Source organism: Cryptotermes secundus, unplaced genomic scaffold (genome assembly GCF_002891405.2).
Source record: "Cryptotermes secundus unplaced genomic scaffold, Csec_1.0 scaffold270, whole genome shotgun sequence".
NCBI classification, from domain to species: domain Eukaryota; kingdom Metazoa; phylum Arthropoda; class Insecta; order Blattodea; family Kalotermitidae; genus Cryptotermes; species Cryptotermes secundus.
The window spans coordinates 179326-197119 of NW_019742962.1; the positions used below are offsets into that span (position 1 = coordinate 179326).

Here is a 17794-nt window from a genome sequence, read left to right on the forward strand (position 1 = left end):
TGACCCATGTGTGAATTCCTTATAAAAATGTCATGCACACACCACATGTGATTGGAAGCTGAAGCATACAGATAGCTGTGACTTACAGCCTCTCCTGTTATGTGCTTTATATTGAATGGCTATTGAATATCAGTTTCACACAAACTTGTTTTATGTGGCTGTGTATTTTAGGACATAATGTGAAGTCTACTGAAGTTCAATGCAGTCAAATTTTTTATACATTTCTTCAAAATTTTTTACCTGTTTTGTGAAGAAGCAGTTGCTAATTAAGTTGCAGGAAAGGCTCTCTTCATTCTGTAATGACATTCCTGTGAAATGTAATTGATTTATTATATTGTGAGCTTTGTTCAAAATTTGAAAGTAAAAAAAGCTTTCATATGAAGTTGGAAGTGAAGGATTGTTTTGTAATAATACCACTTTAAGAAGCATGTAGAATGAAGAACTTAATTGAAATTTAACCTCAAGGTTCTATAAATAGTGAAATGTCTTTAGCAGAGGTGCTGTTAAATGCGTATGCAGGATGGTGGTTATAAGTTCATTATGCTCGTCTAGAAAGACTTCCAGTTTTTATGTTGCATGGCGATTAGTGATGAAAGGAAATAGTTTCACACTACTGTTCTCAGAGATTCACTATCTTGAAATAAAATTGTGTTGAGTGTGAGTGTTTGCAAGGCACAGGCAAATATTTATTGATAGGATTCATAAATCTGAAACCTAGTGCTTGTGAATATTAACTTTAAAGAATATGAAATATATACGATAATAGTGATTGACAAGAAATATTTTAGATTCTAAAGATTTCTGACAATGGTGGATAATACACAGAATTACTGGGTTTTGGACTTTTTCCATTGTCCGGAATTCTAGGAAACAGAAAACACAACATTTCAGAAACTGGATCTGTTTCTGTCTTCATGTGAGGAAGGAAGACACCTACTCAGTTGGGCCCCTTAGAAAGAGCTAATCTCAATCACTGGACCAGAGATTAGCTCTTTCTGAGGGACCCAACTGAGTAGGTGTCTTCCTTCCTCACATGAAGACAGAAACAGATCCAGTTTCCGAAACGTCATGTTTTCTGTTCCATAGAATTCCAGACAATGGAAAAAGTCCAAAAACCCAGTAATTCTGTAAGATATATTTTGTAGGAGTTATATTCTTGGGAATGTTGAAGGGTATAGTTGAATTAATGGTGTAGATGTTAAGAGTCAGTTTAAAGAATGTAGTGCATCATGGTCTCTAAAAGTAATTATTAGTTATACACTACTATTGCATTGCATATAATTTGAGGATGTGTCAGTCATGTTGTAGTCAGTACAAGCTGCAAATTGCTGCTGAGGCATAATTAGCATAAGATTTTTTCTTATTACTGTTGTCTCTTGAACACCATCCTGTTTCTGTCTTGACATTCAGCACAGCCCCCAGTGATGTGATTATATTTCTCTTCTCTCATACTTAAAAGTATGGCTGCCCAGCTTCAAACCTCCAAGTGGCCAGATTGCACCTTAGGTACCTGCAGTCCACGTTGTAACCTGCCTTGCAGTGATCAGATCTATGAAGCACAAGCACATGAATAGCAATTTGGATACACAAAATTAATGTTAACAGGTCCACTGTGCTTACAAATTAGCCTTTATAAAATTGCTGGATAGTTTCTGTATAGCACATCAGCATGGAGTCAGGCTAATTTCAGACTTCGCTAAGTAATTTGTTAGCTGTTATGAAATTGTGAAAAATTGGATGGAAGATTTGGTAAGTGTTCATAGATTTTTTTCATAAAGAGACTATTCATGTCTACATATATGAGTATGAGGGGTAATGGAAGAATACTCTCATGGGTTGCACAGAGCCAACTGGCCCATTGGGCAGTCTTGACTTGAAACAAACCATATGTAGTTGTCCAAGTATTTTGTAAGAACTTCCTTATTAGCTCCACTTCGCATTCTCAGGTTCCTTATTTTCTGATCACGGGATGTTTGGGGCAGTATATGTTTTCAGTAAACTTCTGAAGTTTTGCAGTAGATCTTATGAAATTTTAGAGCTGAATATTCTGGCTGGTTGGTTCATTGACAGTCTGATTTGTATTGACAGTTGTTTGTATTGTTGTGACATAGGCCAACCTGCGTGAGGAAGAGTACAAGCAGCAGATTAAGACCTTGACTACCAGGCTGAAGGAGGTACCATGTTGTGTTAACCCCTTCCTCTCTTCCTGATAACCGTCTTCTCCCTACAGTGCATGTTGTGTGACCTAACTTGTAGTGGATTGTGCATTTAACATCATGTTGTGTTTTGTTCTGTTATGACCTAATGTCTAGGCGACCCAGCGGGAAGAAACGTTTGAAGAACATGTTAAAACACTTACTGGATCACTGAAAGAGGTAAAAGGAAATTTGGAGAGTTGGAATATGTTTAGTTGGTACTTAATTTCAGTTGGGGATACGTTGTTGCTGGGTGATTCACCAGTTGCCAGCGCTGCTTTCTTCTGTTTCCCAGCATTTTTGTTATTTCTTATCTTTGGAAGACTGTTTTAGGTTCTGTATGCTTCATGATATTAAATGTGGATTGACAAGTTTTGATTCTAATTTTATGTATTCATGCAGTATATTATAGTTTTTTTTGTCTGTACTTGGTTGCTGCCATTTCTTGTGATTTATTGTTAATTCAGAATTGTTCAGTATTTGTTTTGAGTAGCCCACTTTAGTAATAAAGTGCTCTGTTATGTCTTGCATTCTTTTGTGCTTACTACAAGCAGTGTAACAAACATTAAAATGTGTGAGGCATAGGAACTTTGAATTCCAGATGCTATTTATTCGTAGGATGCATTACTATGGCCCTTGTTCGGGGGCATGCATTATTTTGATGTGTGTGATGCCTCATGGTAACCAACATGCAAGTTCACTCAGATAGTAACATGTATTCTGGAAATGTCCATTTCATATCTCAGCCAGGATACTGACTGTCCTGACAAGTTTTTTTAGTGTTTTTCCTCAGCCTGTCCGTACAGGCATTGAGATAGTACCTTAAATTAGGCTGTGACCTCTTCCTACCACTTTGCAAATCATTAATCACTATCCAGTATTTCAACATCATATAGTCTGGTTTATTGTCAGTGTCTTTAGTAAATAAACTGTGAATAAATAAATACTAATTGTGTGTTGATCATGATAGGTAAGACGGTAAAGCGACCATCGACTTGGATTTAATTCTTAGTTGGAATTTTCTCTTTATGCCATGTGTTTTCATGTTAGGGTAGAGTATGTTTTACTTATCAGTTATTACTGTTCTCTGAGAGAGATTTGTATTTTACAGTTTGCTTAGTAACTGGAAACTAACATCAGTCCACATTTAATACATAAGCCAAGCTGCTGTCCTTCTGGGTCTATCTATTCAACGTGTCTGACTTTTGTTTTACAGTTTTGAGTGTGCACGTCCTGCCTGACTGACTGGCTGTTGTAATGTGCTCCCAGTGTGCAATTGGTGTTGTGGCACATTTCAGCCTCAAATTCTACTCATGTTGTGTTGCCTGTATTGGTTTAACCATACTGGAAACATGCCAGACTTCTTTTCTTTATGTTTGGCTCTGATCATGCAAAATTACAGAAGTTATTCTTGTAATCCTTTCAGTATAAAAAATGTTTCAAATACATCTGTCCTTGCATAAGTGAGAGGGGCCGAGTGGCCCAATTGCTACACTTATTAGGACAAAGAATGAGTTAATAAATTTGCAGGGTAACACTGCCTCATATAAGATATTGAGGCAGTCATGTGCCATGATAGCAGTTGTCATCCTAAACTGGCATAGTACTGTCCTTTAGCATGCGTGTTATTGTGATGTTAAAATCAAACTTTTATTGTGTTGTTTCATGGTAACCAAAATATGTAACAGGCCACTGCAACCAAAGAACATTGCGAGGACAAAATTCATTTGATAACCGATAAACTATCAGAAGTAAGTATGTGATGATCATTTGTGTTGCATGCTTGCAGGCATGTTCATACACTGGGTTTTGTTCAGGATACTACAACAGCTGTGGAGACACCACCAGTCAGTTTACAGCAGAAACAGTTTTCATTGGGTGCTGGTTAAAACACATTTTGTTCTTTGGTTGAGTCTTTAATAAACATGATTCAGAGTATGAAAAATGAAGTACAGCAGCTTATGAAGATCCCATGGTTTTGTTTGAATGGATATTATTTTCAGTTCATAACTTCTGGTGGATGTTCTTCTTCCTCTTTCTTTGCCATCTTGCACAAATGCTTAACCATGTTCTCTGCTTTGGTAATGTTAATGAGGACGGGGTTTGTAAATTTAATTCCACTGCAGAAATATGCTGAAGTTAAAGCTTTCAGAATACTGTGTGATGTATTCTGATTTGGAAGAAGCCAAGTGGAAGATACAGTCGTGAATGGACATGTGATGAATTTGGTAATAGGTTAGGATATTGGTCGTCAGAAATTCTTGCAAAATTTTGTATAAATTATTGATCTCCCCCGATTTTTATATATGTTGAATGTTCTTAAAATCTTAAAAAGTAGTTACTGGAAAGAATAAGTAGTATTAATGTGCATGAATTATTTCTTATAGATTCCATAGGAGAAAAGGTTTTTTTTGTTGACTACAAGACTGAATTAAGTTCCATGCAAAACAGATTTCCTGTTTTGTTTTTAAGAACAGTTTAAGGGTGGTGAAGTGTAATTTATTAAAATTTGGAGATTTTGTATCAACACTGTGGTCATTGAATTGACAGAAGAATGAATGGTCCGCGAAAAACTTCATTTGTATTGTTTTATTACTGATTGGCTTATTTAAAAAATCACATTATTTTACTTCTTTGTTGTTTGTATTGCATGACTTAAATTTAGCTCATAGAAATGTTATAATTTAAGGTATTTGCATGTCTACTTTATTTAGCTTCAGCAGTAAAACTAAATGTTTTATTCAGGTTTCAAAATCTGCATTTCTTTGATGAACTAAAATACATTATTTTCTTTGAGGTACAGTGCTTAAATATGCAGTTACTGATTTCTGATCATTGTACAAAAGTCAGAATTTAGTTACAAAAGAGACAGATTTTTATTTCCAAGTTACAAAATCTGTGTACTTTTTTATACAAAGGGAATTTAGTAAACTCATTATTGCATGGTTTTTGACAGTTGGGGGGGGGGTGTAGATTCATAACAGAAATATGTTATGAAATGGAGGTTTCTGTATTTTTATGTTTCTTTCAATGATAGAGATCAAAGTTTGAAATGAGGATTTTTAACAATATACTTATTCCATCAGGCTGAGGCTCGTGCTGAGTTCGCTGAGAGATCAGTGCAGAAGTTGCAGAAGGAGGTTGACAGGCTTGAGGGTAAGTCCCATATGTTCATTTTGTATCATCTGTGCTGGTAAATTGAAACCCTAGGTACAGATACAAAATACTTTTTACTTTTTTTTTTTTACTTATATATCAGATTATTAATTGGTCCATAATTAGTGTTTATTGAAAGATGAGGTTGATATTTTAGAACATGCCATAAATCGTTTGGGTATAAGTGATACCCCGCACATCTACAAATAATGTCTCTTCCCAGTTCTGTTTTGTTCATTTTCTAAATATATTTCAGTATACTTAACAGTAGAAGTCCTGGTTGGGGATCCATGGAAACATTTTTAGGTGTGTGCGTTGTCTCTGGCTACATTGTCGTACTTGGTATAAAGGTTGAAGAAATACACAATGTTATTAAGTCTGCTTGGTACTAGTGACTTTCTTATTCATTTTAAATACATTATTATTATTATTATTATTATTATTATTTGACTGTGAATGAGATTTTACCCATGGCAGTGGTAATACAGTAGGTCTCAGTGCACAGAATAACCTTCCATGCTCAAACAAAGCACAGCACAAAACTACACAACAATAAGGGTCATATACTACACACAATGAATAACATTACAATACAGTTAACATCGGGGGACACGTGGTAGAGTAGTTGGTTGAGGGGCTATGCTACAAGCTGAAAGGTCGTGGGTTCACATCCTGATAAGGTCATTGGATTTTTTTCAGTTGACCTAATCCTTCCAGCCGCACTAGGCCCTGGGGTTTACTCAGCCTCTAACAGAAATGAGTACCAGGAATTAATTAAATAATTTTCCTGGGGAGTAAAGAGCGGCCGGCGCGTAAGGCTGACAACCTTACTGCCATCTTTGAGCCGATTGTCTACATAGTGTAAGACCCTCAACGTCTCACAACCCTATGGGCTTTACTTTTTACAGTTAACACCTACAATTAAATGTCCAGTTTGTAAGGTCCATTTGATGTAGGTTTGTTTCTGTGCTTGGAAATGCTAGGCACATATTCACATCATAAAATTATATGCAGTGTCTACATCATTCATACTTAAATCTTTATTTTTAATATTGTGGATGACAAATATGGAAAATATTGAAGTACTTTTAACTTAAGAAGTAATTACATTGAAAATACAGTGTACCATTTTGACAATTCAGACAGTTGCCTGAAGATGACCAGGTACAGTCAAAACATGTAGCAATTTCTAATGGTTAATTTTTACAAAGTCAATAGAAAGTCCGTCGAGTGTAACAATTTTACTTTTTTAATTTTTACTTTTATGTAAAGCTGTAATTGTAAATATAGCTCCTTTTAATATGGAAATGAATATGTATAAATGCTAATTATTTAAGCTTTTCACAGTTGGAAATCCGAAAGAATAAGATGTAGATTGGTTGTATTTTTCAAAGTTATCATTGAACTTGCAAGTTCTAAAAATGTTAGAATGTCTCTTCTTCAAATCTTAATTTATGTTTGATGTTTCATTATGATTTAAAGTTTGTGTAGAAAACAGTTAGGATAGATCTTTTAAAACTTAATACAGCATCAAAATTATACAAGGTTTGCTAAATTAAAGAAACACGCATTTGGTTTACATGCCATGATCTAAATTGTTAAAAATAACGCGTGTGCACTTTTCATTTTTATGACCTTGTTCAGCGTATGTATGGCCCCCACTACAGTGGGATAGGCAGCAGATGGCTAGTGAAGCTTATGATGATGTTTGTAATGTGGTTATGTAGAATATTGATTTATGTGTTACTGCCTCGTCACCAAATGCAGGGCAGAATCATGACATAAAGATAGGAAACAGATGCTTTGAAAATGTGGCACAGTTCAAATATTTGGGAACAACGGTAACAGATAGAAACCTGATTCAGGAGGAAATTAAGAGGCGATTGAACTCAGGTAACGCTTGCTACCATTCAGTCCAGAACCTTTTGTCTTCTCGTCTGTTGTCCAAAAACATAAAAATTAGAATATACAGAACTATAATTTTGCCTGTGGTTCTGTATGGGTGTGAAACTTGGTCTCTGACATTAAGGGAGGAACATGGACTGAGGGTGTTTGAGAACAGGGCGTTGAGGAGAATATTTGGACCAAAGAGAGATGAAGTGACAGGAGGTTGGAGAAAACTGCATAATGAGGAACTTCATAACTTGTACTCTTCTCCAAGTATAATTAGAATGATCAAGTCAAGGAGGATGAGTTGGGCAGGTCATGTAGCATGAATGGGGGAGACTAGGAATGCGTATAGGATATTGGTGGGAAAGCCAGAAGGAAAGAGACCACAGGGAAGAACAAGGCGTAGGTGGGTGGACAATATTAGAATGGATCTTGGAGAGATAGGCTGGGATGGTGTGGATTGAATAGATCTGGCTCAGGATAGGGACCAGTGGAGGGCTCTTGTGACCACGGTGATGAAAGTTTGGGTTCCGTAAAATGCTGGGAAATTCTTGAGTAGCTGCAGAATTGGTGGCTCCTCAAGAAGGGCTCAGCTCCATGAGTCAGTAAGTAATAATAATATTGATTATTGAAATACGTAGGTTGTCGATTTCATAACCAGCAGACGATTGCATATATTCATACGGACACTGTAAGTAATGTGTGTGTGTGATCAGACGCTGACTGGTTCCTTCCATAACTTTGGGATATGATTGGGGAGGTGGGGGGGGGGGGGATAGGAAAAACGTTTCAAAGGACATTTCTGTGGAGTTGCTGAGTATGAAATTCAACAAGTTTGTGAACTAATTCAAGTGTGACATTTAGTTACTACATTAATGTTACATGAATTCTTGGGAGTCAAAATACTTCAGTGAAAATTAAAACATCCTTTCTGTTGTAATTTTGTTGCAACCCTTGCAACTTTCCATGTTCAGTTAGCAAAATGAAATGGTTTAGTACTTTTTTTTAACTTAGAAATCTTGCAAGATATGTAAGCCATTAGAAGGTTGAATGAAATATACAGATGAAAATAGTGTAGAAAATAAACCTCTTGGAAAATGGATATCTGCATTTGCAGTAGTAAAATTAACTCTGTTAAAAATTGTCTGCTCACTGGTAGGTACACATGTTTGGCAGCATAAGGACAAGAAGTATAGTGCCTGTATATCTTGTATGTTTAACATACAAGAGGGAGCTGGATTTGGAGTGCAGGGTGCATGTTGATTATAGCACCCTCCTGTCATATTTGTGATAGAAGAACCAAGGAATTATGTAACAGTTGTTTATTTGTGTTCCACTAATAGCATTACCTGCCTTGTGTAAAGAATTAACAGTTGTAATAAAAACTGTTTGTAATGTATATTGTGTTTGAAGCTTGGTTCAGTAGGCGTTTCTGTGAATTTTACACTTTTATTTTAATTACTTTCATATAAAATGCATTCTAGTGGTGTGTGTAGTTAACTCTTCAGCCTTTAATTATGATCTGCAACTGTAAAGTGTGGAGTTTTGTGTGAATTACATCATAATTGTTCTGACTTTAACTTACCCTTATGATAACGTTAATAAAGTTTTCTGTGTTTCTGTTTATAACTGACATTTCAGGATTGTGCTAATATATCTTAATTCAGAGAGTCAAATTGCTGTTTCATCTAGTTGAGTTCACTTTGCATAGTCAAAGGCATTAATGATTTGTGTAAAATAAATTCTCTACTTCATTTTCACTGTGTTTAAAATGATGAATTCAGTGGAATCAGTTTTGTTGCCCAGTATTGTGGTTATTTGTCCAACATAGTAGTGTAACCTTAAAATGATAAGAAAAATGCAAAGTTTCTTGCCAGTTGATGAGCTTCCTTGTAGGAGTTACTTGCAACAATTTAAAGATAAAGTGATTTCACTAGGACAGGCAAGTGCTCTTATATTGAATTTGACACTCTGGTATGTTTAGAATGTGTGTGTGTATTGCATTTGACCCACATTATTTCCAGATGACCTCGTTGCTGAGAAAGAGAAGAATAAGTTGCTGCAAGAAGAGATGGAGGCGACCTTGCATGACATACAGAACATGTAACCTTCCCTGCCTTAGTGTGGCATAGATGAAGTGTGGTGTTGCGTGCTCAGACACCCCAGGTTTGATAAGCATTCTTGATTCCTCTTGCCCAGACATCCATCCATACACTGAAACATTCATACTAACTGAAATAGGTGGCAGATAATACAGTATGCGCCAAAAAATACAGCACTGAAATGAAAAGAGATCCTGCTGATACCACTGTCTGTTCATGTGAAGGCCCCTTGTATGACAGAACGTTCTCAGATCCTGAAGAAATGGTCTGATGACCATGTCCCGTTAGTGTTCTTGGGTGACAGTAAGAGCATTGTCTTCCTCATCCTCAATGAAATAGGGCGTAATATACCGTGTGCTGAGACGGCACACCATAGCATCACTCGTGTAGTATGTAGTGGTTTCTGGATGATAACATCTGGCAGCTCAAAACCAAGGAAGCGAGTTGTCTGGCAACCACTTATGTATGAGCAGAAATAATGCTGAACTATGAATACTTTTTCCTCTGTCAAGAGACCCATTTCCAACAACTGCACAACACAACTTCCTTTTTACTACTGGAATACGTGCGGTTGGAGCTATTCCCCGTTGACAAACACACATGCGTGAGTTTCAGTACTGCATTTTTGGCACATACTATACTGAAATTCAAATTAGTTTTTATAGGAGCCCATTTTATTGTTAGGGCTGATTGTGTTGGCAATGTTTTGAGGTTTTCATAGAGCTCAGGCATTTAAGAACTTGTTCTCATTTTAAAAAAAAATAATATCGTGATACTGAGTTCTGTTAAAAAAATCTGTCTAGTGGTTGTTTGGGAGATGGAATATATAGCGGGACAGAGAGACATCGTCTTGAAGTGCTTGTACATGGTATGCCAAAATAATATCTGAAAATGTATTAGTTACTTTCAGATACAGAATTTTGTAAGTCATGTTGCACTTTTCAAGAATTAATGCGTATTTCCACATTTTTTAATGTATCCAGTCTTTTTATCATCACATACATTTTTCAGATAATGAAGTGCATTGTTGTGGTATTTTACTGGATTGAAAACTTTGATATAGAATTAAATAATCTGCACTATGTAAACAAACTGTGGACATCCATTGCAGAGAGTAAGTTCCTACACTGAAGTTCATTTCTAAAAAGTTGTTCGACAGGTGGGGGGGATACTCTTTAAAAAGCAGTGTTTGTGGTTGATGAATGTTTCAGAAGTCAGTCATTCCCAGAACTCTCCTTTAGTGCATGGTAACTGCATGATTTATTGGTTATTATATTTAATTTGTTCTTATTTGTGTCAGTTAACCAATTATTTCATATTACTAGTATTATTAAAACAGGTATAATTGCTTATTTTATGTAGCTTGTAATTTGCAGTTAGCACAAACATTTTTGTAATTATTTTATTTTTATTTAATTTTATTTTTTATTTCATTCTCTAACTTTGGTATGCATTGTATTGAACACTAAAAGGTAGTTGAAACTAGTGTACCATAATGTTGCAGCATCCTGTTGCACCATGTTTACTTTTTATTCATGTATTCACTCCTCTCTCACTGCAGCTCTCACTAAAAATTTTAAAATTTCAATTTTAAAACTTTTGTTGTGAGTTGTACATAAGATGGCAGTGAATATGTGAATAAAAGGTAGGTGTGCCATACTCTCTTCAATACTGCTACTACAGTGCTGTGACAGCCATTTGAAATGTTTCAGTCAGATTAAGTATCACATTAATATGAGGAAGTTTTTATTTCTTAATTCATTGGTGTGTGTATATGAAGAACAGATGTAGTTAGTTGGTTAGTTAGTTAGTTAGTTANGGGAAACGTCCGTTAATTTGGCTCAGTGACCTCCTTTGGAGATATGAGGTTCTTTTACGTGCCGTAAAGCTACGACACGGGACCCACGGCTTAAAGTCCCTCCCGGAGGACTTGTTCCCTGAATTTTTCCGCCCTTAAAAATTCGACGACCTCCGCCGGGTATTTGAACCCGCGTACTACGAGTCATGAGGTGGGAATGTTACCTCTAGACTACGGAGGCCGCTAAGAGCAGATGTAAATCAGTTATATCAGGAATTGTGTAATTTGGGGTATACTGCTTTGGAATGGGCAACAGATAAATTAATAGGTGGTGGTGGTATTTATATGACTAATTTGTGGGTTTCATTTTGTAAACACAGTATAGCACAGGTGCAGGCCTCATTCTTTGTATTTAGCAAGTTTCTAAAACTGCAGAATGTTTTAGATGTGTGTATATTAATATACTGACTGACATTTCATTTCATTGTGGGTTTTCCCAGCTGTCAGGTGGGTACAGTGCATTTTCCTGCAAACTCACATGCTTTCCCTCTTCCCAACTACTGGCCAACTAGTCCTTTCTTCAGCTTGGTCGTATCAGTAAATGTTGAAAAGATTCCTGCTAACATGAGTGGGAGTTTAGTCTTAGTTTTGCCCCCTTATATACAAGGTTGCAGTAATGTTGTGTACTGGACATCTCTAGTGAATATGGTTGAGTATACTTTCTGACAATCTGTATTTTGGTGTTAATTATGTGTGAAGCGTTGTTCTGCTAGAATGTGCTGGAGAAGATTTCGCTATATACTTCCCATAGTTATCTTTGGAGCACAATAAAAAACAAACTCCATGATTTTAGTCCACAAGCGAACTTTACCGATCAAGTGACCGGCACTTGTCGCCGAAGTATAGTGCCAACTTCTGCGGATAGAGGGTGTTGTGTGGTTAGTGCAATGAATCCCCACAGCCGTTAATTTCGGTTTTCTAGACCGGAGGAACTATTTCCTTGAAATAGTTCCTTGAAATCAGTTATCATTACGAGGCTGAGTGGACCCCGTTCCAGACCCACTACTTCTCAGAAAAAATCTGGTAGTGCCAGGAATCAAACCCGGACTTCTGGATCTGTAGCCAGGAACTCTGACCACTAGACCACAAAGGCATGCATAAACTTTCAAGTTAAGGACTGCTGAGCCACTTTACAAACATGAAACTAATTAAAAAATATCAAGTAGCTGTTGAAAAGATGCTAAGCTAGAATATTTGTGGTGACAGTCACCAGTGTGTCTTGTACAAAAGACTAGTGTATCAAATGCACCAAAAGAGTTGAGAAAACTTATACTTAACCATCGAAGACAAGTTTTAAAAATTAATTTTGAGCTTCTTTGTGTTGATATCAGCTGGTTTCAATGATACAGAGAACATGTGCTTCTATAGCAATGGCTTTTGCAGCACATCCTTTAATGTTGGTAAATTACTTGTAGTAATCACTTCTAGTGATTTTGAACATATTGGGATTAACTGGTATAATTCAGCCAGTACTAAGCTGTCATTGGCCTGTAGTTGAGAAGGAACAGAAGCATGAACTTGACAGGAAGATGCATGGTACTTTGGAATAAGTCATAACCATCACCCCAGTTCTACTACAGTATTCGTAATTAACCTATCGTTTCTCTTCTTCACTTCATAACCTCAACAATCGCACAATCCCTTCTAGGAATACTAATTATCGCACAAATCCTACTACTAATCTTAGAATCAGCCGTAGCAGTAATCCAGTCATACGTATTTGCAGTTCTAAGAACCCTATACTCTAGAGAAGTAAATTAATGACAAGACACAGAAACCACCCATTCCACCCATTTCTGAAACGTCGTGTTTTTATTAGTTATCTTAAAAACCAGGACGATGGATAAAGTCCAAAAACCCAATATATCAGTGTGTTATACACCATCGTCAGAATCCTATAGTAACTACTTGTAATTTTTATTTCTGCATGTTGTGCTCTGCTTTTAATTATATATAATATGTTTTTGCCTTTCATTTGCATTTTTTATGTGCAGACTAAGTTACGTTCAGTTACCTTGTGGAGTGATAAATTATTAGAACAAATCACATGTTCTTAATATTCTCATATATGTGAAGGTCACCTGAATGCTGTTATGTTCTATGAAAGAATTGTAGATTTTATTTTCAAAGTAATCTGGCATGGTGTTTTGTTAATTGTCAGTGTGCATTCCATTTTCCCATCATGTCTATCCAAATGATACATCAAACTTGGGGAAGTTGCTGCCCAATGGCAGTAGTAGTTGTATATTGACATTCCCTTTAATCTTACTGATATCTTCGCTTTCCAGATGAGCTGGTCATTGAGAAGGAGAAATACAAGATTATTGGTGACGATTTGGATTCTGCCTTCGTAGAGTTGTATGGCTACTAAATAATCTGCTACACCAACCACTATTAACGAACTTACAGTGTTAAATATCGGCAACCAGCCGTGCCATCACTACTGTACTGCTACTACTACTACTACTACTACTACTACTACTATTATTTCTACTACATATATGGCCAACTGCATCACAAAATGCCTGCCTGAATGATTGCTTTGTTATTAATGCTATAAACCCAATCCTGGCGCTTCTGAAATGTTTGTGACAAAGGAAAGAAATTTTTAACACATTCTGTTTGTAGAATATGCCGATACAGTTTTTATTTTTTATTTAATTATCCTTTATTTTTGTGCATTTTTTGTTTGAAAAACTGATAAAAAGATGTTATAATATTGTAACATAATCTTTTGTAGATTGTAAAATCAGTGCTTCTTAGTTTATTGTATTATTAGAATAGTTGGTTCTCTTGCTTATATAATCCTCCTCTTAACTGACATGAAATGTCCTCAGATATATTCTGTATGTGTGGAGGGGGGGATCAGTGATTGGATCATAACTAATCAGTTGTACAGGTTATGAAGGGAGTATCTTTTGAGACAATGACATGTATTGATTCCAAGTATGGACACAGTATGATTTCAGTCTTATACCAGTATTTCCTGGTGTATAAAAATTTCTTTGATTTGTTTTGTTGTGGGGTTGAGATGAAAAAACGAGTGAAAATAAACAGTGTCCAGTATTACTAAAATAATTATCATTAATAATATTTAATAATTTTACCACTGTTAGAATGTATGAAGTTTCTTCAGTCTCTTTCCATTTCATGCTCATTTTAAAAGGAATTTAATGATCACAAGCTTGCACTGTTGTTCATTTTGAAGGTTCATTTTTGTGCTCTAAATTACCATTGTTTAAAGGAAGGGCACTGTCTGTTAAAAATGTAAGGAAATATGTTAGCACTGTTCTTGAAATGAATCTTGGTGTGACTGGTCATGATTCTTTTTTGTTTGCTTCATGCTGTCTATTTTTCAATGAGAATAGCACGTTCCTCTCACGACTCTTGTTTTGTTGTCAATCTTTTTACAGATGAATTGGTACACGAGAAGGAGAAGTACAAGTACATTTGTGACGATCTTGATATGACTTTCACCGAACTTATTGGCAACTAAACAACCACAACTGGCGTGGGTCTTGTTCAGTTGAATGCCTGGGTTCACATAGCAAACATCAACTTCATCTAAGGCAGTAACGTACTTCATCTTTTTCTTGGAAGGTGCTAATATTGGTGGAATGTAATTATGGTGTTTAAAATTCAGTCATATTTATATAACATTACTATGTGGACCCATCTTGTAGTTTGGTCATCAAGAATACAAGAACTGTAAAAATTTAAATAAACATATTATTTACTATATTAGAAGTTTTATTTGGTTGGTATAATTTTTCCTCTGTTAATTATGATCTATGTTTATGTTAATTTGTCTTATTTCTTAATTTGGGATTATTTATGGTTTTTATTAAAACAATGTATAAAATATTAAAGAAAGAAAATTGATATGTGAAGTACTGGATTTTACTTTTTATTGAACCACTGTTGCAGCCCTTGACCGTTATTGGTGGATGAATAAAAGTACAATAGTGATGTCACGTCTGGTGCAGAATTTCTTGCTTTGTTTCAGGTCTGTTTCAGTCAAGTTGAGATGAAGCTGAAGTATTGTATATCTCTAGTTGATGAATTCATTTACAGTATAAAATATGCCTCCCGTTTACCATTTCAAATGATCCTTGGGATTATGGATCTGTACATATTTTTCAGGGCAGAGGAAATAGTTGGAGCTTAAGATTCTGTTCTGCTGCATGTGATCTTTAAGGTCTGTGAAAATATCTTTTCTTAACTAGAGAAAAGGAGGAATATTAACAAAGTAAGTGTGTGTGAGGGTTAATAGAAAAATATTACCAGCTGTTTCATCCACAGTGAAATGCCTCAGGACAAAAATATCTGGTGTTTGTGGCAGACTTTTGTTTGCATAAGTGATCCTTATATATCTTGTGGATATGCCTTGGCCAAGTACTCTTAATGTATATGATGGCAGTGTTACTTCATCATATGATAGCAAAGAGGACGGAATGTGAAACCTAATTATGTAAAACGGTTAGTTACATTGTGTGAGGCTTGTTTATATGTTTAAAAGGTGGTTCACGTGTTCTTCAAGAGTCCCCTCCCAAACTTCGTAACTTCTGGTTGGTTAACACGTCTCCCCTTTGCTTTATTCCTTCTATTACAGATGAACTGATGAATGAGAAAGAGAAATACAAAGCTATTGCTGATGAAATGGACCAGACTTTTGCGGATTTGGCGGGATATTGATTATGGGTCTGTATGAACAAATGGCTTTTGGATATTTTTTGGATCCTGGTGTCATGTATTGCAATGTAAAGGAGCTCTGTGTGACTTCAGAGGTCAGCGCTATTGTACATCTATAATTCCTGGATTTTCAGTCTGAAAATATGAGGAAGGAATGTTTTTTATGAAGTAGCTTTAATGCAGCTAGTATATATTAGTGTCACAGCAAGTAAGAATTTAAGTGGATTTTGTTCCCGAGTTATGGTTGACAGCAGTGGGCTTGAGAATATCGTCCATTGTGTATGTGTGCTTGTGTTCATGTGTGACAAATTGCTAGTTGAAACTGAATCTGAGTGAATACCTTCCATTCCTTGTGCAGGAAAGATATTGTCGCATGTTTGCGTGAAGAAAATGAACGGTTCTAGTTCAGATGATTGGATTTATTAGCACTTTGGTTACATGCTCTCTCTTAATTACACTTAAGTACAGCTCTATCACTGATTTACACACGCACTGCTCCTCTACTGGTACAACTAAAATGCAGCAACTGTAAAAGTCTCGCTAAATTACTCATTCCCAATCCCACTGCACTGTAGCACACACGAAGTCTTCAGTTCACAAGTTAACTGTTCTTCAAATATGAACTTCCCATGTCTGTCTTGTACTGAGAACTCAGACCAGACCTCTTGTCACTTGCTAATTGTAATTCCCTCACTCGTGTGCTGCCACAGCTGCTATTTCTCTCTCTCTACAACAAACGCAGAACTCTTGTCACTCACTCACATAGGCAAGGACTTACATTGACTAACAGTAAGCGCACATCATGTAGTCCCTACCCACTGCTGCTCTGTGATGTCACCACACATGTGAGTGAAAAAAAATGAAAAACATTTTTTCAAAATTAGTTGTGTGTTGATATGTGTAGGAGACCAGCAGATAATTGTGATATTAGGAGTGGCTGGTCCACATTATTCAAGCTTGTTACAGTTGTCTGCTGGTACAGTAATCTATAGAGTATGTCTCTCCCTTTCAGTGCATTTTGTTTATAATGAAAAGTGCTTTTGAGCTTTACTGTTTGTATTATACAGCAGCTACTGTCTGAAGGGACAGATTGAATTTAATACTTAGTTGAAAGTCAGCAGCAGGAGAGTTTTTTTAAAACTACGTGAATTTGCTTAAATATGATAAGTTGAGCTGTGTCATTATTAGTTTGATAAATTATGTGTGCCATCAGTTAATTTTAAGTAAAGGAAGTCTGCTGTTTGAAACAACAAGATTCTGGAATATAATAAAGTAACAGTTAGAGATGTTCCAACTGCAGAGGTATTGCATAAATTGGTTGGTAAAGGCTTGAAATACTTGTAGGGCAGTAAATTGTGTCTGGGTAGGTAGAATGATCAAAGAGGGCTTTTCTTAAATGGAATAAGAAGGGAAAACGTATTATGATGACACATTTGTTTCAAATTGCACATGTGATTGAAGTACTTTACATTCTTTTCATATTTGTATTTATGTGTAGCCTGTTTACTTTTTACTGGTTTACATGGCATTGTATTTCTGAAGATTGGACCCTTCATAGCCACTTCTGTGGCAGCCTAGAATTATTTGTTTCTCTGAAATTGAATGTGTGGTTTCAATAATTCATTTTCACATATGTGCTATGCCTTAAATGGCATAGGTTTACTGGTTCAAGAATTGAAATATTAAAGAATTATGTTGATAAGTGTACTATTATGTTGACTGGATAATCAGTTGAAATCTAAATGGTACTGTCATGTATACCACAGTGACTAAAATGCGGGTTTGGATTGGTAATCAGATTTATTGGATACTTAATGGTTGTAATTACAATTAACTATTACATTATTGCTGGTTTAATTTGTGATCACACTGATCTTCTCACTTTATCTGCACTGGTACTC

At 35.9% G+C, this 17794-nt stretch overlaps 1 protein-coding gene across 16 annotated transcripts in view; it reads left to right on the forward strand.

The window, feature by feature from the left end:
- Window positions 1-15094, forward strand: part of LOC111873414 (tropomyosin Per a 7.0102) — a 106298-nt gene extending 91204 nt beyond the window's left edge. For 5 of the 16 annotated variants that reach the window (XM_023868113.2, XM_023868110.2, XM_023868108.2 and 2 more), the window contains 3 exons: window positions 2112-2174; window positions 5282-5351; window positions 14615-15094. In XM_023868113.2, the coding sequence (XP_023723881.1) occupies window positions 2112-2174; window positions 5282-5351; window positions 14615-14697 (216 nt within the window). In that variant the 3' untranslated portion in view covers window positions 14698-15094. Of the gene's footprint in view, window positions 1-2111; window positions 2175-2312; window positions 2376-3883; window positions 3947-5281; window positions 5352-9265; window positions 9408-13489; window positions 13677-14614 lie in introns of those variants that run through there. The other 11 variants (XR_004514003.1, XR_004514001.1, XR_004513999.1 and 8 more) reach the window with 6 other exon arrangements.
- Window positions 15095-17794: the final 2700 nt, after the last annotated feature.